The following is a 22102-nucleotide window of genomic DNA, read 5'->3' as shown; positions in this document are numbered from 1 at the left end:
AAATGACAGGGAGTCCTCTAGCTGACAAAAACTGCCAATATAATTACTATTCATGTAATATACTATTTATTTAAGTAAATTAGTATTTATGGGTAAGGGGAGGAAAGCCTATTAGGCATTTAAAACGAAACTAGGCGTGGGTTGAAAGCTGAAATGCAAACTTTCGGACTGCAACGAGTAAAAACTTCTGATGAAACGTCAGATCAGACATACACGGTCCATCATCACTGATGTTACTGATGTTTAGTTTTATATCCGAGACTTTCCCTCCGTATTCGGTGCTCCCCCCCCCCACCTTCCCCGAAGTAGCCGGAAGTGAAGTCCGCATGCGCCTCGACCGCGCTGGTCTTCCTATGTACAACGCAGTAAGCGGAGGCTGGCGTCCGGCGGGCGGAGCTTAACCGGGGCGTTTGCCGTGCGCGCGGAGAGCTCCGGCGGAGCGTGCGGGGTTGCATGGTAACCCCCATTGAGGATCGGAGAGCGTGATCTGTGTGAGAAGGAGATCGCGGGCCGGAAGGGCGGACGCGCTTGCCTATATGGCTTAAGTGGGCTGGAGAGCATAAAATGCTGATGGACATTTGCCCATGGCCCTTGGGCAGCCCTGCGTTTTCAGCCAGCTGTGCTTGCAAGGTAAGATCTGATGTTTGTTTCCTTTGAAGCAGAGGTGACGCGTTCCAGGCAAAACCTCCTGCTTCTTTCGCAATGGCAACTTCCCCTCTTTAAAGAGAGGCTGTTGTGTTCCGGATCTCCTGTCCCGAATCCCTAATTTCTCCTGTGCCTTTAGAAATCGCCTCCCCGCCATTTCTCTCTTTTTTCAGCTTACTGTTTGTAGGCTGCAAAACCGAGCAAGGTTCTTTTTTAGACCGACTTCCTGCCGATGGTAGACTTACACTTAACTGAATCGTTATGTTTCGGTTGACTATCCCTTTCATGATTATTTTAATCGGTTACACTCAAAGACTTGGCCAGGTCAATGCCCGAGACTGATAGCGCAATCCTGTATATATATTTACTTGGAAGTAAGCCCAATTGAGCTCCGATGTGCTTTCTACTAAGTAGACATACTGTATATGGGATCACACTCTTTCAAGTACAAGATAGGTGTACACTGCCTGGTGTAAAAATACACAAGCTTCTGTGTTACATGGAACTCTTTATTCAGATTTATTGCACAGTTTGGAGTACAGTAGTGCTGCATAAATGTTGCTACGTGAACGAAACGCTGTTTTTGAGAGAGTCTTGTAGTATGACCTAGGAAGTGGTTGATGTAGCCCATCTGCCTTACTTTTTATCTAGATGTACAGTATTCATTTGGTATAGATCAGGCAGCTTGGCTTTGTTGTCTATGGATGGATAGCAAGTATCTAAGTAATCATTCTCTCCCCAATTCGTAAATCATAATGGTTTGGAATTGCTTTTCTCCTTTTCAATGCAATGTGTACTTTGTAGCAAAAATGGTAAATTTGCCTGATGAAGAGCTTTGTGTAACTTTGAACTTTACGTCTCCTACAGAGCCATTAAAAAAATAATAAAGCCTGATAAACAAAGCACAAAAGAAATATAATAGGTATTACAAAATAATTGTTTATTATTAGAAATTGAGGTTTAAGCAGAATGTGGATTATGCTAGGATTCATTTTTCACATGCATAGATGTGAGCTAGAGGTAACAACCCAAATACTGATTGGGGTGAGTGGGTTAGTCATTTATTATATTGTAAATGATTAATAATTTCAAATTTGAACTTTAAGTATTTTGCGGTTTTAGGGATTAACTATGAAATTTTATTATTTTATTTTGCATAATATTTTCTCAATTATATCTAAATTCCTAGTGGTAACAACCTAAATGAACTCTCACTTTTTCTTCTTCTCTTGAAAGATTCCCCATCATCTAAATGGCTGCCAGTTGAGCTATTTGCTTTGATAACTAAAGAAAGCATCAGACTAGCTAATGTAAGTTAACTTATACTGCCTTTAGCATTTTTGACTTGCAGTCTGTTGATCAGTTCTGGGCTACTCCAGTTCAAATTATAGTTTTATTAAAGCAAATAAACTGTAAATTATATTTATCTCCAAAATGCACCTGTTTTGTGATTTTGATAATATGCCGTTTTTATTTGTTAGTTTTGATTAAATAATGGAGTAATCTGATAAAGCACATTATTAATTAAAACATGTTTAGTTTATAACAACCATGATAAGACTTAAAGCACAATCCTATACATTTTGAAGATGTCTCACTTTGTCCAACGTGCTTGCTTTGCAGATTCTAATGTGTTTAGGACTGCAGCTTAAAAGTTACCTAGGAATGACGGTGCAATTCTGTGCATGCCTACTTAGAAAAGTAAGTCCCATTGTTTTCTATGGGATGTGCTCTCATGGAGGTACACATAGTAGTGGTGGGGAACTTGTGGCCCTTCAGATGGAAGTGGACTAACATTGGCCCCAGCACACATGACCAATAGTCAAGAATGATGGAAGTTTTAGTCCAGCAACATCTGGAAGGCTACAGCTTTCCCACGGCGTGTATAGTGGCACTTACTTCTGAGTAAACATGTACAGGATTGCTCTTTCTCACTGTTTTCTGATGTGCTCCTAGTGCTTCATATACCTTCTCTTGGTCTTACAAGAATTGTGTAAAGTAGGCCATTGTTATTCCCATATTATACCGTATTTTTCACTCCATAGGACCATAGGGCGCACCTAGTTTTTAGAGGGGGAAATCAAGAAAAAAAATCTTATTTCCCCCCCCCACCCCCAAGGAGCAGCGTACCCCCCTGCCGGAGGGGTTGTGCGTAGCTATGGCACAAGCCAAGACAGCGAGTGGGATCCATCCCGCTTGCTGTCTTGGCTTGTACCATAGGCGTGTGCAACCCCTCCGGCAGGGAGAGGCTGCGTGGGGCTAAAGAAGCCATAGCCGCGTGCAGCCTCTCCCTGCCGGAGGGGCTGCGCGTGGCTGTCCCTGAAGCCTTCGGAGCGCAGTGCAAGTTCCCGCTGCGGTCCTCAGGCTTCGGGTTCCTTTCGCTGAAGCCGGGAGAGTCTTGCTCTCCCGGCTTCAGCGAAAGGAACCTGAAGCCTCCGGAACGCAGCGGGAACTTGCGCTGTGCTCCGAAGGCTTCGCATTGCTTTCGCTGAAGCCTGGAGAGCGAGAGGGGTTAGTGCGCACCGACGCCTCTTGTTCTCCAGGCTTCAGTGATAGCAACGCGAAGCCTCCGGAGCGCGGAGGGAGCGCTCCCTCTGAGCTTCGGAGGCTTTGCGTTGATATTGCTGAAGCCAAGGAGCCTGCATTCATTCCATAGGATGCACACACATTTCCCCTTAATTTTTGGAGGGGGAAAAGTGCATCCTATAGAGCAAAAAATACAGTAGATACAGCTAAAGTAAAGATACCAGACAAGTTCATGGTTGAACTGCAAGTTGCATCATGGACTTGCAACTCATACTTTAAGGACTGCCCAGTGGCAAATCATAGGCTTTGTTTAATTTACGTGTCTCTGATGAATGGTGAAGTTAAATTTAGAAGTTGGTCATAATAAAGCTCATCTTACAAAGACTTAAGACTGATAATATTTTTAAAAATAATGTTTCAGGAATCAACCATGTCCGTTGGGAAACGTTTACAGAATGATCTCTCCGGAAGGGTAACTCTGTTGTGAATTTTTATTTTTTTTACTACCATGAAAATACTGTGACTTGAGCCTTGGTTCCTTATGTTGACATTTTGGCCTGCTCAGAAATGTTTTTTGCATTTTCGAGAAAAAACGTGTCCCAGAAATTGAGCTTACTTCTGCTGGTGTTTGGTTTTATCTGGGGCATAATGTTACTCCGCTACACCTTTCAGCATCCAAAGCAACAGAGCAGTGCTGAATTGCGTGAACAAATACTTGACTTAAGTAAAAGGTATGTTAGAGCACTGGCAGAAGAAAACAAGAACATCATGAATGGTGGTAATGGAGTCTCGATGGCAGGATACGGTAAGACATAATAAACTTTCTTTGAGGTCATGTCTCTATTTAACTCTTAATTTTAGAATCATGAAATGCAATACCAAGCATACTTTCAAAAGTTCTTATTTATTTTGTAGAACTATTGTCTAATTATTAACAGGGAAACTGTTATGGAAATGATCATGGCTATGAAATCCCACATTCAGCTGAGGTTAAGAAATGCACAGTGTTTTATATCTGTGAGAAAAGTTGTTGGCTTATTGAGGGTATTAGGATACACATAATATTCATTCGTATATGAATTATATATCCATATTTTGGAGTCCTAGATAATGCCACATCTGGAAAGGTTTAACAGAAGTGCCGTATTTTTCACTCTATAGGACGCACTTCCCCCCCTTCAAAAATGAAGGGGAAATGTGTGTGCGTCCTATGGAGCGAAGACGCCATAGCCCCGCGACCCTCTCCCGGCTGGAGAGGTGATGCGCGGCTATGGCAGGAGCCTCTACAGCCCCGCGTCACCTCTCCAGCTGGGAGAGTGCGCGCGGGGCTAAAGCAGCCTCCCACGACCCTCTCCCGGCCGGAGAGGTGACGCGTGGCTATGGCAGGAGCCTCTCCGCTGCGCCTTTCCGCTGCTCCCTGACCTGCTCTTTGGGGCTGGAGGTGGGCTTCCCCCCCCCGCCCCAAAGAGCAGGTCGAAAGGAACCTGAAGCCTGGAGAGCGAGAGGGGTCAGTGCACACCGACCCCTCTCGCTCTCCAGGCTTCCAAGGTAGCCGCCTGAACGCACCTTAAACGGCACCTTGTTTTAGAGCGGGAAAACAAGAGGGGGAAAGTTCTCCCCCTCTCTGTGCAGCGCCTCCTGCCGCTTCACTGAAGGGGCGCTGGGCAGAGAGGGGGAGATTTTTTTTTTCTTGTTCTCACCCCTCTAAAACAAAGTGCGTCCTATTGTCCGGTGCGTCCTATGGTGCGAAGAATACGGTAGTAAAGGTATCAAATTGAGAAAAAAACCTAGAATTGGCTAGGTATATAATTTTGAAAACTGTACACTGTAGAATACAGTGGTACCTTGGTTCTTGAACTTAATCTGTTCTTCCTGCACTCAAGCGGAAGCTGTGGAAGTCGCGTCGGATGTTCAGCTTCCAAAAAATGTTTGCAAACTGGAACACTTACTTCCGGGATCATGGCGTTTGGGAGCCAATTTGTTTGGGAGCTAAGCTGCTCGGGACAAAGGTACCACTGTATCAGAATTAGAGAGCAGTTGGTAGAATTAAATGCATATGTGAAAACACAGTCATCCTTTTTATATGCCATGCACAATATTTCCTAGAACTCACTACCAGTGGTGTGGATAAACAAGAAGAAGAGAAAAAAAACAGAGAGATGGCTAGTTCTGTGCCAGTTGGACTGAATGAAATGAGAAAGAATAAGAAATCCATTCTCTGTGTGACTGTTCCTGAAGAAAAAACCTAGATGAACCAAATAAATAAATAATCAATATAACCAGATATGTTATTCAATGCCTAAATGCACCAATTGGAAAGGGGTGGGTCTAGGACCAATAAAAAAAAAATTTGGTTGTAGGGGGACTTGCATCTCCCTTTGTAATTCCTGTTCTTCAGCTATCTTGGCACAGTAAACCACTGAGCCTCTTGGGCTTGCCAATCAGAAGGTCGGCGGTTCGAATCCCCATGACGGAGTGAGTTCCCGTTGCTCTGTCCCAGATCCTGCCAACCTAGCAGTTCAAAAGCACACCAGTGCAAGTAGATAAATAGGTACCGCTGCGGTGGGAAGGTAAACGGCGTTTCTGTGCGCTGTGGTTTCTGTCACGGCGTCCTGTCGCACCAGAAGCGGTTTAGTCATGCTGGCCACATGACCCAGAAAGCTGTCTGTGGACAAACGCTGACTCCCTCGGCCCAAAAGCGAGATGAGCGCTGCAACCCCGTAGTTGCCTTTCACTGGATTTAACTGTCCAGGGGTCCTTTACCTTTAGTACAAGCACCTATGCTTCTTTCACTATCAATAGTTCCACTGTGGAGTGCAAAATAGACAGGATTCCTTTCTGTGTTTCTGTTTTTCTCTAGCTGATCTAAAACGAACGATCGCAGTTCTTCTAGATGACATCTTGCAACGCTTGGTGAAACTGGAAAACAAGGTTGATTACATGGTTGTAAATGGCTCAGCAACAAATACTACAAATGGGAACTTGATGCCAGCAACTACAAGCAAACGGGTAAACAAAGTGATTCTGACTGGTGTCTAGTTCTGTTACAATAGGAAAAAAAACCACAAACCAATGGTTGGCATGGAGGTCTGCATCCTGTTGCAACAGGAAATGCTGAATACAGTTCTAACTTCTTTTATATCAAGTTCTAAAACCTTTTAAAGATAGCTCTTTCATAAAACAACACTGTACAACATCTTATTTAAAAGAGATGCTGGAAACATAGCTAGTGTAGTAAGGGAAGTAGATAATGTGTACATCCATATGTGAGGTTCTATGATAATCATGGAGATTATGATCATGAGAAAGAGGTAGATTTAATATCTAAATATCTATTTAAATATAAATCTAACACATCTTTGGAAATTTTAGCTTAATCTTGTGACCTGGTTTACTAATGCATAGCAATGAAGGATAATATGAGCCTATAATATGAGTGCTGGAAATTGATGTATGTGTAAAGTATATTTTAACATCACCTTTGGCTGATTGATTTCTACAATGGATATCATGTTGTGGATAACATCCTAAAATGGTGATCCAAAGAATGTCTTTTATTTGCACTATCTGTGAAATAGCTAGAGAGAATGTATTAAAAATACTATCGTTTGTAAAAGCTTAAAAGGGCGACCTGCCCAAGTGCACACACACTTGCTACAGAATTAGGACGCTTAGATGATCAAAGATAATCTGTGATGGTACATAGCTGTTAACAATAAATAAATGTATGTATTTAGCAACTGAAGATAAAAACCTTAAGTGATAGAAGCCACACTTACCAGGTATTGAACACTGCTAGCTTTTCGTCCATTGTTTTTTTGGTGAATATTTGAGTATCCTACAGCCTATGATGAATGTAACACTAGCTCTTAAGTTACTCTTTTTAAAGAAAACCAAGAGTGACAAGCTGGATTTAGATGAAGGGAAGCAAGACACCTTGATACTTACTGAAAAGATGAGCTAGAGGGGTACAGTCTCTCAGGCACTGCTGCTTTGCAATGGCCTTTTGAATGAGTGTTGGTTGTGAAACAGGAGTAAATCCTGGTGGATTTGAACCCGAGCTCATCCATGGTGGACTTTAAATTGAGTGGGAGCAAAGGTGAACATTGCCTTATATCCATGTTAGCCTTATAGCAGAGAATTTGCAGCAAGGGTACACTATGTTACACAGTGTGCTTTTTGTATCCTAAATTATAAAAATGAAGTGCCAGTCTTGAGTTTTTGCATCTATACGGAATGATCTCTAAAGGGTTTGTTTTGGTATTTTATGCTTAAAATATGCTGTGGAGGTTTTTTGGGGTTTTTTTAAAGAACTTTTATTTAAAGGGAGAACAAGATTTGCGGTGCTAGATTATATACCGTCCTGAATTATTATCCCTGCAGATGATTATAGCATCTGGATAGAATAAAATAAATAAAGTGAAATATATGGTCAAAGGTTTTGAGTGTCCAATAAGTTCTTATCCTCAGTAGGAGTATATTCATGATTTTGCACAAAATGAAAATCTGTGGTTGCTTTCTACATGTTTTAAACGGCTTATCTTTTAACTGTTGCTTTAAAAATTAAATGACTAGAAGTTACATATCACAGGCTAGACCTGGTAAATAAAAACACTAATGGTATATTCTATTCTACTCAGATGTAAACCTAGGACTAATCCTTGCTAAACTCAATGAGGCTAGCTTTGGAGTACAGTGGTACCTCGGGTTACATACACTTCAGGTTACATACACTTCAGGTTACAGAGTCCGCTAACCCAGAAATAGTGCTTCAGGTTAAGAACTTTGCTTCAGGATGAGAACAGAAATCGTGCTCCGGCGGTGTGGCGGCAGCAGCAGGCCCCATAGGCTAAAGTGGTGCTTCAGGTTAAGAACAGTTTCAGGTTAAGTACGGACCTCTGGAACGAATTAAGTACTTAACCCGAGGTACCACTGTATACATTTCACAGGATTATATCATAAGGCTACATTCCTGAGCACATACATTTCTAAGCCTCCTGAAACTTTTTTTTGGTCAGGAAATTTAATTGGGACTTGATTCAAAGTACATTTTCACAAGCTACGGGACAGTCTATCTCTTAACATGAGGAGAAGGGAACATACAAGAGGCCAGTATTGTATGAATCCTTGGGTTACATTATGTAATGAGTCTACCCGTTTATCTACCAACTTTGAAGGTTTGATTCAGAATTTCTCTTTGCTGTGTGACATTCTCCACTAGTCATTTACAGGAGCAGACCTGATGGATCAGGGCCAAATGCCCATCTAGTCTAGAATTCTTTTCTCATAGTGCTCAGCCAGATGCCTATGGAAAGTCTGTAAGGAGGTTTTGAGTGCTATTGTACTCTTTCCCACTAGTGATTCCGAAAGTATGATATACAACATTGGATGTAGATCATAGCCATCATAGCTAGTAGCCATTTGAAGCTTTATTCTTCATGAATTTGTCTAATTCTCTTTTAAAGTCAGCCACGTTAGTGGCTGTTACCACATATTGTGGGGTGAATTCTGTAGTTTATGCATGGGATGAAGAAGCACTTTATTTCATCTCTCCTAAATCTTGCAGCATTCAGCTACATTGAATAATAATAACAATAATAATAATAAATACTGGGCTGCTCCCAACAGAATATTAATACATTAATAAAAAAGCGACATCAAACATAAAAACTTCCCTAAACAGGGCTGCCTTCAGATGTCTTCTAAAAGTCAGATAGTTGTTTATTTCCTTGACATCTGACGGGAGAGTGTTCCACAGAGTGGGCACCACCACCAACAAGAAGGCCCTCTGCCTGGTTCCCTGTAACTTGGCTTCTCGCAGTGAGGGAACCGCCAGAAGGCCCTCAGAGCTGGACCTCAGTGTCCAGGCTGAACGATGGGGGTGGAGATGCTCCTTCAAGTATACTGGGCCAAGGCCTATTATGAGAGAGGGGCTGAAATGGAAGTTAAGAGAACTGTGTGCAAAATAAATACAGCACTTTTTTTAAAAAAAGTTTTTCACATAGCAACTCTCACGCTTGAGGAGGCGAGCTCCTTTTTAGTTTAAAAGCAGCTTGTCTTTTCTCCTGGATATGTTACAGAGAAACCTAAACTAATGTTTTGGCTCCGTGTTCTTTCTCTAGCTTGATTTTTTTTTGGGGGGGGAGGCAATATTATTTGTGTATTAATGAATTGTACGGAGAGCTTAATATAAAAGGTGAAATATCAAAATAATAAAGAGCTACATCTTCTGCTGCTAGTCTCAACAAATGTAAATAATTACTAAATGTTTGCAGCAGGACATCGTCACCAGCTCTGCTCCTGGACCTGATCTGGAGTGAAGAATGCTTTCAGGGAGGGCAAGGACAGCCTGAACCAACACTGCCAGTGGCCAGGCAGGAGGGGAACTCCACCCTGGTCCCCCTGTGATAATTTCCCTTGCAATCAAGCCAGAGGACACTTTAGTCAAAAATCCCTCACAAAATGGCTACGAGGTTTTTTAGGCTGCAGGGCTTTCTTTCTTTCTTTCTTTCTTTCTTTCTTTCTTTCTTTCTTTCTTTCTTTCTTTCTTTCCAGTGCATAAGGGTGGTAGCAGCTACCTGGGGACACAAGAGGTGGCAAGGCTGAGGGTGTTGCTACCAGATCCCTGGGGTCCAAAAACCATGAGTGAGGGCAGCGAGCTGAGTTCAGATTCCGTTCCTCAGGTCCAAGCATTCCTCAGGTCCAAGCATTTCCGTTCCTCAGGTCCAACTGAAGTGGATTAAAACTCTCTCTCTGTGTTATACATATTGATGTAAAAATTGGGGTTTGGCTTTTGCTGCCTCAACTCCCCATGGGATTCCATGGGTCCCCTAAGTCCATGATCAGTCAGAGAAGAATGGAGGGAGGGAGGCAGGATCCAGTGGAAAGCAAGGCAGAGACTTGGTTTTCTGTTGCAACAGAGTTCTCTTCCCCTCCTTCCATGGAGGGAGAGACCTTGAACAAAAGTGTGCAGGAACCTTTTACATTGCCCAACCCACTTAGCCAAAGAGCACCCCAAAATCACACATACATCATAGGAGGTGGGTCTAAAGCAGAAATCCTGTCTGCCAGGATACCTAAGAATGGTCCCTGATTGCATTGCCTGGGCAATCCTTTTGTGATGACTATTACGGTACTTTTGTTGTTGTTGTTTAGTCGTGTCCGACTCTTCGTGACCCCATGCACCAGAGCATGCCAGGCACTCCTGTCTTCCACTGCCTCCCGCAGTTTGAAGAAGAAGAAGAAGAAGAGTTTGGATTTGATATCCCGCCTTTCACTCCCCTTCAGGAGTCTCAAAGCGGCTCACATTCTCCTTTCCCTTCCTCCCCCACAACAAACACTCTGTGAGGTGAGTGGGGCTGAGAGACTTCACAGAAGTGTGACTGGCCCAAGGTCACCCAGCAGCTGCATGTGGAGGAGCGGAGACTCAAACCCGGTTCCCCAGATTACGAGACTACCGCTCTTAACCACACTGGCACTCATGTTAAACTCATGTTGGTAGCTTCAAGAACACCATCCAACCATCTCATTCTCTGTCGTCCCCTTCTCCTTGTGCCCTCCATCTTTCCCAACATCAGGGTCTTTTCCAGGGAGTCTTCTCTTCTCATGAGGTGGCCAAAGTATTGGAGCCTCAGCTTCAGGATATGTCCTTCCAGTGAGCACTCAGGGCTGACTTCCATAAGAATGGAGAGGTTTGATCTTCTTGCAGTCCATGGGACTATTACTTTACTTGACCCGAATCCAGGTCACAGGCTCGCCCTATTCATACACAAAGACGCTCTTAGCACAGGATTTGTAAGGGGGGGGGGGAGAAAACGGGCTGGCTTTCCCCATTTGCCTCCCTTAACCGCAGAGGAATACAGTATTTGAGGTCAAAATGGCTTCAGGATTGCTCTCAAGACACATGGTTTATATACTCAGATACGTGTGCATTTATGAATGTTTATAATTGGGGCCTTAGGATTGCCTATAATAATATTAAACTGGGTTAAGTTCGAACCATCGAGGGGGAGTTAGCGAGGCGTGAGGGGTTTCCTCACCCCGCCAGCAAAAAGCGAAAGCCGGCGCTGAAAGGCGCGCTTGGAACCGTCGCTTAGAGACCCAACAAACGGCGAGGGTTGGCGAAGCAGCCGCCTCTCCTGGTGGCGGGGAAGGGAAAGGGGAGGGCCGCCTCTTTGTCTCCCGCGAGGCCCTTCAGCCCTCGCCGCCGTGTGCCTCCCTCTTTCGGGAGGGAATTCCGGCCGCGGGGAAGGCTCATCCCGGCCACCATGGAGCGGCTGACTTTGCAACCGGGGGCCGCCGCGGCCATAGACGAGTACCTGGAATACAAGAGGTGAGCGGGACCGAGGGGAGGAGGGGGACGAAAGGCCGCCGGGGGGGAGGAGGGGATCGCTGGCGGCGATCGCCGCTGCGTAGGTAGCGGGCCGAGGGGACGGGACGCTCCGCTCAGGTCTCCTCCACTTTTTGTTGGGGCTCGAAGTCTTTTCGCTCGGAAAACCCAAAACTCACGAGGGGCCCTCTGAGCATGTGCAAAGGGCACGTCCTTCACCCCGAGCAACCTAAAGGACCGTCTTTCCGCACAGATCCTGGCAACCTGCCTTCTTCACTACTAAGCGTGATACTCCTGAGCGATGCGCCACCTAGGCATGATTTTATCGTTTTATCTCTTTGTAAGACGCTTTGAGGTTTTTTTCTTTCCCCCCACAATCAATCAGCGAGCAAAACACATAATGAGAGCTGTCCGTGGGGCACCAGTCTTGCTTTAACAAGGTGGGTGTCTGTGACAGGGCTAGCCTCTGATTGTTAAGAATTTGAAAGAATATTTAATCCAAGACTCACTTTTTGTGGTGAGTTGAAATCGGTTATAGGTTTTAGTTTAAGGTGTGAGTGACTAGGTCCTAGGATATGAAGTCGTATGGAATACATGTTTAAACTTTATGACTTATAGCCTTTTTAAAGAATGAAGCCCTCAACCGCTTCCTCCAGTTAGAGACAGTTAAATGGGAATGTTCCATGAAATATGCTGAGGATCGTAGCACTGTTTCGATGTTGGGACATAGATATAAGCAGAAATAGAACACCCGGCAAACATTTTCTAGTCTAGGCTTTCCAAGATTGTCTCTTCCCTTTCTCCCAAGCCACAGCCATTTCAACAGTCTTCATTTTTGTGTGTGTTATCAGAACATTGATGTTTGCAATTAAACATGCAACGCTTCTTCGTAGAATTGTAGGCGAAGATGATGGAGGGAAACTTTTTACTCCTGAAGAATATGAAAAGTACAAGAAAAAAATGTTACCAATACGGTTACAAAACAGACTGTTTGTGAGCTGGAGATCACCAACTGGCATGGACTGCAAACTTGTGGGCCCCGAAACCCCATGTTTTTGTACTCACAGGTGAGGCATTCTGTGCCCTACATAGACATTTCCTGTTCAAAGGAAGTATTTTTTTGTTGTGCAGTTAGCTTGAGAACTTGTGGCTTGCAAAGCTTTAGGAAGCATTTGTTTTTATTTATTAAATTACTGTACCGCCTTTCATCCAAGGATCACAGGGCGGTTTAGAATATTTCTTAGATCAGGAAAATTGTTTCATAATATTCCATATAAATTATACATGCATCAAAAATGGAAAAGAGCACCGTGTTTTTATTTACCAGGTCTAGCCTGTGATATGTAACTTCTAGTCAGGGTCTCTAAGCGACGGTTCCAAGCGCGCCTTTCAGCGCCGGCTTTCGCTTTTTGCTGGCGGGGTGAGGAAACCCCTCATGCCTCGCTAACTCCCCCTCGATGGTTCGAACTTAACCCAGTTTAATATTATTATAGGCAATCCTAAGGCCCCAATTATAAACATTCATAAATGCACACGTATCTGAGTATATAAACCATGTGTCTTGAGAGCGGGGTATAAATAAAAAATTATTATTATTATTATTATTAAATATTTTACTGGGATCCCCCTCTGCCATGGTCCACATAATGTTAAGCTACGGTTTATAGACAATTGCTTACTAAATGAGGGTTTAACACGAACATCCAGCCCAGCACCTTATCCATGGTTTATTGACCACAAACAAACCATGCTTGTAAGCCACAGTTTGTTATTGGTTTATAAACCTTGGTTAGCATTACCAATGGCTTTAACATTACAATGCACCTTCATTTCCCCCCTGGCACATGTAACGTTCAGACTTATTTCAGTCATGGCTTTGAAGAAGCAGCAATAATTTTTCTTGGCAAGACTAGCACACAGTAAAAGACTGACTCACTACCATAGAAATTCTCTGTGTGCCAGAAGATTCGAGAGAGAGGCTGGGTTGGTGGCAACCTCAACAAAGTGGTTTATTGAACCTGGTCCCATTCATAAAAGATTGGGACATGATTGCGTAGAATAATATTTTTTAAAAAGCTCAACTGTTGTCTGGGGACAGCCATTCCAGCAGTGGCACAGCGGAGAAGCAGGGCTCACTCCATCTGTTCTGCTGCAACAGGCCACCTCCATCAAGCCTCCCCATCCCTTCAACCATCATCTGGGAGCAGCTATCAGGCTGCCTCAGAGGGAGAGACAGGAAGCCAGGCTCATCGCATCTGCTTTGCTAGAGGCCCTGCTCCACCTCCTGCCTCTGAACTGTGCCAGCTGCTCAATATAGGAACAGCCGTCTAGAAATTGATGCCTGAGTTTTATTTTCCTTTTTCCTCCTTGTCCTTTCCCCCTTGTGCATTCTTTTTTATATTATTATTATTATTATTATTATTATTATTATTATTATTAATAATAATAATAATAAATTAAGAATTTAAGTAGGGCATGTCTTGTTTTGATTTCATGTATGCTGCTCTGGGTCTGCCTTTTTGCCTGAAGAGTAGGGTACAGATTCTCTAAATAAATGATAAATAAATAAAACAAATGATCACTGAATAGTATGTTTACATTTCGCTTCCCCCAGGTATAAACAACACAAAACAGACTTTGAAGAGATCCCAAAGGAACGTCCTATTTCTTTACCCTGTCGGGTGGGCCATTGCCCATGCAAATCTTATAACTTCGTTCCTCTCAATGGGACTCAGCCCATCCGCTGTAGATGTAAGCACTTTGCTGATCAGCACAGTGCGGCACCCGGGTTTCCATGCAACACATGTAAGTGACTTTTGGATAAATAAGCATGTCATATGTAAGTGTAGCAGTTTTTCATTACACAGATATGTCCCTTGAGGCATTGTGTGATACTATAACCATGTGTATTTGTAGGTGTGGAGAGTACTAATGAAAATGTGCTGGGTTCTGTAACTAGAAAACTCATATTCAGCAGGCAAGCTCAACATTGTATTTCACATTCCAAATCTGGTTAATCTGCATATTATTAAACCCTTTCCTGATTTATGCTACTTCCGTGTTTGGGAGTCTGAACCTGGGCTTTTTGAAGGATACTTTTTCTACCACTGGCAGCTTTCTGTATAAGTAGAGTCCATCTGCACATTATTGTTTAAATATGTTTCATTGTACCGGTCGAATAAATAGTATTTATGATCTCAAAATATTGTAGGTCTTAGATTTACACCATGTCTGCCCTGGACTCAAATAATACACTTACACATCCTATTAAGCTGTTTCCAGCTGTAGCAATTGTTTGTGTAGTTGGGGCTACAGAGAGGAAATACTCAAAACAAAACTGCTACTGAGTGAAAGGGAGTCAAATATTTTGGTCTATCTGATGCTGTCTTAAAATGTTTTGAATTAGGTTCCAAATGTTCAGGGTTTCACAGTTGCTTTACTTGTGGATGTGGGCAGCCAACATATGCTCATGAAACAGTAGTGGAAACAAAAGAGGAACGCTTAGCCCAAGGAAAACCAGTGGGGCAAGATGTCCCATATGCCGCCATGGGAGGACTAACTGGCTTTAGTTCACTAGCAGAAGGATACATGAGACTTGATGACAGTGGGATAGGTAAGAATCGGGGGACTTGAAATGAAAAATTGAATTTACATCTATCTGTTTTTTGCTTTATTGATAGTTCCAAAGTGTATCGGATAATTTAAACAGATTGCAACGTCTATGTAGTTTTAAATTATAAATATAGGTGCAGAGGTACCAATCCGGTAGTCTGATGCCCCACAAAATGAATGGTATGTTTTTCCTAGCAATGTGCAGTTGGATAGACAAGGTCAGCACCATGGGATTTGACCTGTGGTACCCCTCAAGCCTTGGCCTTACTGCCATGCAGTTTAACATTCATATGAAGCCATTGGCAGAGATAATTTGGAGCTTTGAAGTTGGGTGTGGCCAAACTGATGATTCCCAAATCTATGGGTGGTATTCAACTAAATTTTACTCACTGTGGACCTCTTGACATTTATAGACTTAATTTAGATGTCTTAATTTATTTCAAAAATTTGAGTAAAACCTGGTTGACTACCACTCTCTTGGCATTTTAACCCTTATCAGTTTAGAAGCTGGTGACAAGTGATAAAGTAAAATAATAAATAACCTGAAACTGATTCCAAAGAAAACAAGTTCTCATGGGGGACTTGCTGTGTCTTTTTTGGGTAAAGTACTATTCATCCTAGCAAAACAGGTACAGATCCATGGATTTCTCCTAAGCCTACTTTGTCCTGGAAAAGCAGATAGTGGCACTGGTGAAGAGTGCATTTTTATCATGGGTAGGCAAACTAAGGCCTGGGGGCCGGAACCGGCCCATTCGCCTTCTAAATCCGGCCCGTGGACGGTCCAGGAATCAGCGTGTTTTTACATGAGTAGAATGCGTCCTTTTATTTAAACTGCATCTCTGGGTTATTTGTGGGGCCTGCCTGGTGTTTTTACATGAGTAGAATGTGTGCTTTTATTTAAATTGCATTTCTGGGTTATTTGTGGGGCATAGGAATTTGTTCATTTTTTTCCCTTCAAAATATAGTGCGGCCCACCACAAGGTCTGAGGGACAGTGGACCAGCCCCCTGCTGAAAAAGTTTGCTGACCCCTGATTTTATCATTTGTATCTGTTGCAAGGGCTCTGAGGCAGAGGGGGTCTTGTCATTCTTATCCACATTTTTGTAGCCTTGAGGATTGACTGTAGTACAGGCAGCTGTATCTGAAGATGACTTAGAAACTATAGCAGCAGGATGTTGCCCCCTTCTTCCTAAATAAATACAAAGTTAGGAATCCTGGCCCATTTCGTAGCAACTATCATGACTGCCCATGCTCTTCCAGGCTTAATGTGATTGGTGCTTTCTTTTAAAACGCTGCACAGCCTGTGACCAAAATAGTAGAGCTCCTCCCTGCACAATTTATAACCCCCCCATTTCAAATGACCCCAGGGAGGAATTGCACATGAAACAATATAATAATTAAATGCTGAATATCATCATCAACAAAATAGGAAACATCAGCTGCAAATTAACAGAACATAGGCAGACAGCAAGTGATAAAATCTGAGCCATGGGCATATTACACTTAGCTCCTTCCACAGCCAAAGTAATAAATCTAGCACACATCCATTTTTGTTATGCTTTTATCTATATTTTCAAACATTTGTTTTAATTTAATAACATGAGGTATAATTCTAAAATGCTCAGTGTTTTTTTAATGAGACCAATAACTGGTATTCCATTCAGGGTGCCATTTTATATATCCGTGGTAGATCACCACATTTTTTTTTTCCAAGACAGAGTTGGCTAACTTTGTTGGACTTGCTTCTTGATCATCTTACTGAATCAGCAACATTTTAAATTTGTTTTTCATCAGTGGCTGCAATTCTTCATGTTTCTGGTTAATTTGGATTTCTTCTCCCTAAACTGCTGGTTTCATTTTAAGGAGCACCTTCCATCCAGTTCCTAGAATCTCCTGTAACCAACATGGATCATCCCTTCCTAAAAGCATTGCAGGGACCTTCGAGTTCCACGCAAGGACGTCCCCAGTTAACAGATGGTAATGGAATTACTTTTCTTTCTTTAAGTAGTCAATGTGTTGCCTGATTAAAATACCCCACCACTGCTTGTTCTTCTCCAGCCTCCATTACAGTGGTACCTCGAGTTAAGCCAGCGTGGTGTAGTGGTTAAGAGTGGTAGTCTCGTAATCTGGTGAACTGGGTTCGCTTCCCCGCTCCTCCACATGCAGCTGCTGGGTGACCTTGGGCCAGTCACACTTCTTTGAAGTCTCTCAGCCTCAATCACCTCACAGAGTGTTTGTTGTAGGGGAGGAAGGGAAAGGAGAATGTTAGCCGCTTTGAGACTCCTTTGGGTAGTGATAAAGCGGGATATCAAATCCAAACTCTTCTTCTTCTTAAAAACTTAATTCGTTCTGGAGGTCTGTTCTTAACCTGAAGCACCACTTTAGCTAATGGGGCCTCCTGCTGCTGCCACGCCGCCGGAGCATGATTTCTGTTCTCATCCTGAAGCAAAGTTCTTAACCCGAGATACTATTTCTGGGTTAGCGGAGTCTGTAACCTGAAGCGTCTGTAACCTGAGGTACCACTGTATTCTCCCCTGCCACCTTCAGCATGCCAAGGTTTCCCGGGTTGCCTCCGGTTGCCTCAGGCAGAAGAGATGGTGGGGAGAGCGGTGGCAGTGGAAGGGGCAGTGCCATTTTCTGTTTTGCCTCAAGTGGTAGAACATTCTGGGCCAACCCAAACTGTGCATTAGTCATTTTGTGCAAATTCAACAGAAAAAGAAAACTCAAGTCACTCTAGGCAGAGCGTAATGAAGACTCGGTAGGGTACTCTGGCAGAGAGCAAGGGCTGTATGTGATCTCCTCGGGACTGAGAGTACATAATACAGTTCCTGGTGTTCTGACAACTAGAATAAGCTTCCTTCCAGGATTCCCTGTACAGTTGGAGTCCAGGGAGTTGATGGAAGAGGAGAGGAAGATGACAGAGGGTCTGAGAGAAACTACTATGCCTGGTAGGGACACGGGTAGCGTTGTGGTCTAAACCACTGAGCCTCTTGGGCTTGCTGATCAGAAGGTCAGCTGTTCGAATCTGCTCAATGGGGTGAGCTGCCGTTACTCTGTCCCAGCTCCTGCTAACCTAGCAGTTCAGAAGCACACCAGTGCAAGTAGATAAATAGGTACCACTGCAGCGAGAAGGTAAACAGCGTTTCTGTGCGCTCTGGCTTCCGTCACAGTGTCCCGTTGTGGCAGAAGTGGTTTAGTCATGCTGGCCACATGACCCAGAAAGCTGTTGGTGGACAAACGCCGGCTCCCTCGGCCTGAAAGAGAGATGAGCGCCGCAACCCCATAGCCGCCTTTGACTGAACTTAACCGTCCAGGGGGTCCTTTACCTTTTTTACCTTACTATGTCTGGTGTTAAACTTGGGATACATTTTCTCATTGATGCTGTTCCCATAAAAAGGTGTTTGAGGTGCTATAAATGGGTGTTTAAGGTGGGCTGATGCATTTGCTAGTATGTTTTGGTTTGACGTACTAAGGATTGAACAATGAGGGCAAGTCAAAAGCAGGAGTGAACCTTATTTACACATATTCTCTTGTCAAACAAGCTGATTCTAGATGGTAGTTATTTGTTTAATTTCATGTGCTGCCAAGTGTGATTACAGGAGAGATTAGAGGTGCTAAGCATGCTTATTTGGTTGTAAATTCAATTGATTTCAGTGAGTTTTGCTTTCCAGTAAGTATGCTTACGAAATTCTAATGAAATGAAATTTTAATACATTCTGATCTGAGAAGCTCTGGAACAAGAGATGATATCCACTTGAGCCATACTCAACAGAGAAGACCCCTTGATCTACTCGAGTATGAATTACATTTGAAATTGCCCAGATACAATTCTATAATTTATCTAATTAAAAGTATGTTGCTTTTAAGGAGGTGCAAGTACAACAATGCAAGTTGCCTCTTTAAGAAGACCTGATGAAGATGACATGGCTTATTTTGAAAGACAGTATCAGGAACGGGTAAGCCATTGCATACGTAGTTTAAAGCAAAAGCATTTATTTAAAGCTGAAGATAATTTGCTTTTGCTGAATGTGAGACATTTTTAATTTCTATATAACTTTGTTGAAATACTTTAGGGCATTATATTGGTATCTCAGAATCAAATGTGGTTGTAGAGAAGGAAATATCAGGTTTCTCATAATTTATTAAGTGATAGAAATTTAAGCAGATAAACACCGCAAACTGGTCAAATGGATTTACCGAGAGCAATGATTTCCTGTGGTAAGTTTGCTTAGTATTGGCTTGCGGTGACGCAGAGGTGGGCTTTTTCCCTGGTGGCTCTGGTATTGTAGCATAATTTCCCTGCTGAAATATGAGAGGCCTCCTCTGTCTTGGCCTTCCACCAGCTTTTGAAGACATACCTGCTTACCCAAGCATTCACTTGATCTCTTGGCCAGAGCCTGTTGTTTTAATTGCTGTGCTGTTTTAAGGGAATTGTTTTATTGTATATTTTAATTATGGTGTCTTTTTTTAAATAGTCTGTATTTCTAACAATGTTGTGCAGTTACTTTTTCATGTTTTGTAAACCATCTGGGCATTAAGTAGCAAATGAATAAATTAATAATAGCAATAATGATTATTTTTTCCTTGTGCTCCCACCATCTCCTCTTGCAGTCTCAACATTACAGTGGACCCGTGGGTTACATTACCTTCGGGTAATGTAAGTTTTGGGTTTTGCCACACACACGCAGAAGCACTCTACTGCACCACGTGCGTGCGCAGAAATGGCGCCTCTAGATGCGGACTTTTTGGGGTACATACGGACCCCCAGAACAAATTAAGTTCGTATCTGGTGGGTCTACTGTACTCTGATCGTGGTTTTGCTTTGTAGTGGCCATGCACTTAAACTGTGAAAAGAAGTGGTGAAAAGAAGGAAGAAACCAGAAAGTATATAGCACACCAGAGTGGCTCACAGTGAGAAATGGCATTAATGCTAATAGGGTAGAAAAGTGGCTGGATTTAGGTTGGCTGCAGCTAAGTACAGGCAATGTGAAATTTGGCAGGAAAATGAGCATAGCTCACTCCTTGAAGCTGCTTTGTTTTATAATTGGCTGGGTCTTTAAGTCAAAAGAGGTTATTTTATAAGTGAATGTATTTTAATGTTTTCTTTTTTCTTTTTCATCACAGTTGAAGCAAGAAAAGGCTGCTGCAAAACAGAAAGGAAAGCGTCCAGTGACAAAAAATTCATGATAACCAATAAAACAAAAGAATACATTTTTTATTCATTGTGATTTATTAGTGTTTAGATACGTTTTCTTTAATGAATTCAGTATGTGAAGATTTTTCTATAATATGTGGTAGTACATCTATTTCTTTCTAGGCATGGAAGCAAAAATAACGTCATCCAACTAGATAGAATATGCCAAGGACAATGGTTTTCTCACTCACATGTTAAGTATCAGCAAAACATGTTTGAATACAGAGATCAAATAATAAAATTATATCCCTGTTCTTTTAGCTGTTTGGAGCTTCTTTTCTTCTACAAAATTTTACACCAGTCAAAGGGTGATTTGTTTTATTTCCTTCAAAGTTTTAAAATGTGATCATTATCTATTTCTAATAAAAATATCAAGCTACCAGTGATAAAAACTCTGGATTTGAAAGGACAGCATGGGGCCAAAATACTCATAAAATTAGACTGTTAAGGTTATGATTTTCATCCTATGAAAGGAATTAACATTAACAATACAGTGAACAATAAGCAATCTATCTGTATACTTTATTGAGCAAAACAGGATGAGAGAATACTAAGAAGTGAGCTTGTTTGATAGCCACCTGCTGATACTTACAGGTTTATGACCAGTAGTTCCATTAGAGGCTGAAGAAAACTAATCAGGTTTAACATGAAGCTATACAGCAGAAATGTTGGCATACCAGATATGTGGAGCCAAATTGTACACATTTAATTTACTTGAAACAAGTCCTACTTGGTTCATTTAAACTTATAACTAACAGCACAATCCTTAACTACGTCTACTTAGAAGCATTCTTATTGGTGTTAGTATTATTTCAATTTGAATTCCCATTGGATTCATGGTAAATGGAATTAGGCTTGCAGCCCAACTTCTTTTAAAATGACAGCCTGACAGTGTGATCCTAAACTGTTTATTTCAGAAGTAAATCTCATTGAGTGTGCTCACACTTGCCTCCTAGTAAGGGTGCTTAGGGGTACATTGTTATAAGCACTTATATGAATTTGTTAATACAGTGGTACCTCGGTTCTCGAGCTCAATGTATTCTGGAAGTCTGACTTCCAAAACATTCGGAAACCAAGGCACGGCTTCTGATTGGCTGATTGGCCCCAGAAACAATGCCGGCAGCCAAGATGAATGTTCGGCTTCCGAAAAACATTCACAAACTGGAACACTTCTGGGTTTGCGGTGTTCAGGAGCCAATTTGTTCGTCAACTAAGCCGTTCGGGAACCAAGGTACCACTGTATAGTACAGTCATTTTCAATCAGTGCACTTCATAAAGTACATTTTATCTTCTCTTTTACTCTGTAGCGCAGAACTCTTTTTAAGACAGGGCCACGTGCCAGTGGTGAGTGGGGACCAGAGGCAAAAGTGGGTAGAGCAACAAATGTACACTTTACCTTTGTCCAGACTAGTTTTTACGCTCACCCACACTCCTATCCCTCCATCCACACAAGCAAGAGGCATTTTTCAGAGTTGAAGGACACATTCCAGCCAGGCAAAAAAACACTGGGTACAAAATCGTGAGGGATGTGGCCAAGAGGCAGACTTTGATATTTCAAATTTCAGCAGTGGTCTGTGCAAGACCAAAAATCAGCACCTCCTGTATCTCGCTTTCCGTTCTTCCCAATTTGACACATCATAGGTGCAACACCCCCTAGGCTCAGTGTAGAAAAAGAGGACCACATTTTGCCCCCCAGGTCTGAGGTTCTCAACCCTTGCACAGTACATCAGATATGGACATCCTATGCCTTCCAGATGTTGAGGCTACAACTCCCACACTCCTACACTATTGGCCATA

General features: G+C 42.6%; 2 protein-coding genes across 4 annotated transcripts; both read left to right on the top strand.

The window, feature by feature from the left end:
• The first annotated feature begins 356 nt into the window (after positions 1-356).
• On the top strand, positions 357-7608 carry CCDC126 (coiled-coil domain containing 126). 2 transcript variants are annotated; one of them, XM_082194044.1, is made up of 4 exons: positions 357-630; positions 1882-1955; positions 3593-3976; positions 6032-7608. In XM_082194044.1, exons 3-4 carry the CDS (start codon positions 3739-3741, stop codon positions 6208-6210), a joined length of 417 nt encoding a protein of 138 aa, XP_082050170.1. In that variant the 5' UTR covers positions 357-630; positions 1882-1955; positions 3593-3738; the 3' UTR covers positions 6211-7608. The 2 variants fall into 2 exon arrangements, with proteins under 2 accessions (XP_082050170.1, XP_082050171.1); XM_082194045.1 differs by lacking the exon at positions 1882-1955.
• Positions 7609-11004: 3396 nt separating this feature from the next.
• Positions 11005-20322, top strand: FAM221A (family with sequence similarity 221 member A). Of its 2 annotated transcripts, none has more exons than XM_082193277.1 (7): positions 11005-11503; positions 12394-12567; positions 14115-14305; positions 14907-15113; positions 16975-17088; positions 18979-19067; positions 20236-20322. In XM_082193277.1, exons 1-7 carry the CDS (start codon positions 11439-11441, stop codon positions 20296-20298), a joined length of 903 nt encoding a protein of 300 aa, XP_082049403.1. In that variant the 5' UTR covers positions 11005-11438; the 3' UTR covers positions 20299-20322. The 2 variants fall into 2 exon arrangements, with proteins under 2 accessions (XP_082049403.1, XP_082049404.1); XM_082193278.1 differs by lacking the exon at positions 11005-11503 and adding an exon at positions 11604-11940.
• Positions 20323-22102: the final 1780 nt, after the last annotated feature.

The sequence above is a fragment of the Podarcis vaucheri genome, assembly GCF_965113315.1.
Source record: "Podarcis vaucheri genome assembly, chromosome: 12".
Taxonomy (NCBI): Eukaryota; Metazoa; Chordata; class Lepidosauria; order Squamata; family Lacertidae; genus Podarcis; species Podarcis vaucheri.
The sequence above is the reverse complement of the archived record's forward strand: the minus strand, read 5'-3'. Positions and strand labels throughout refer to the sequence as shown.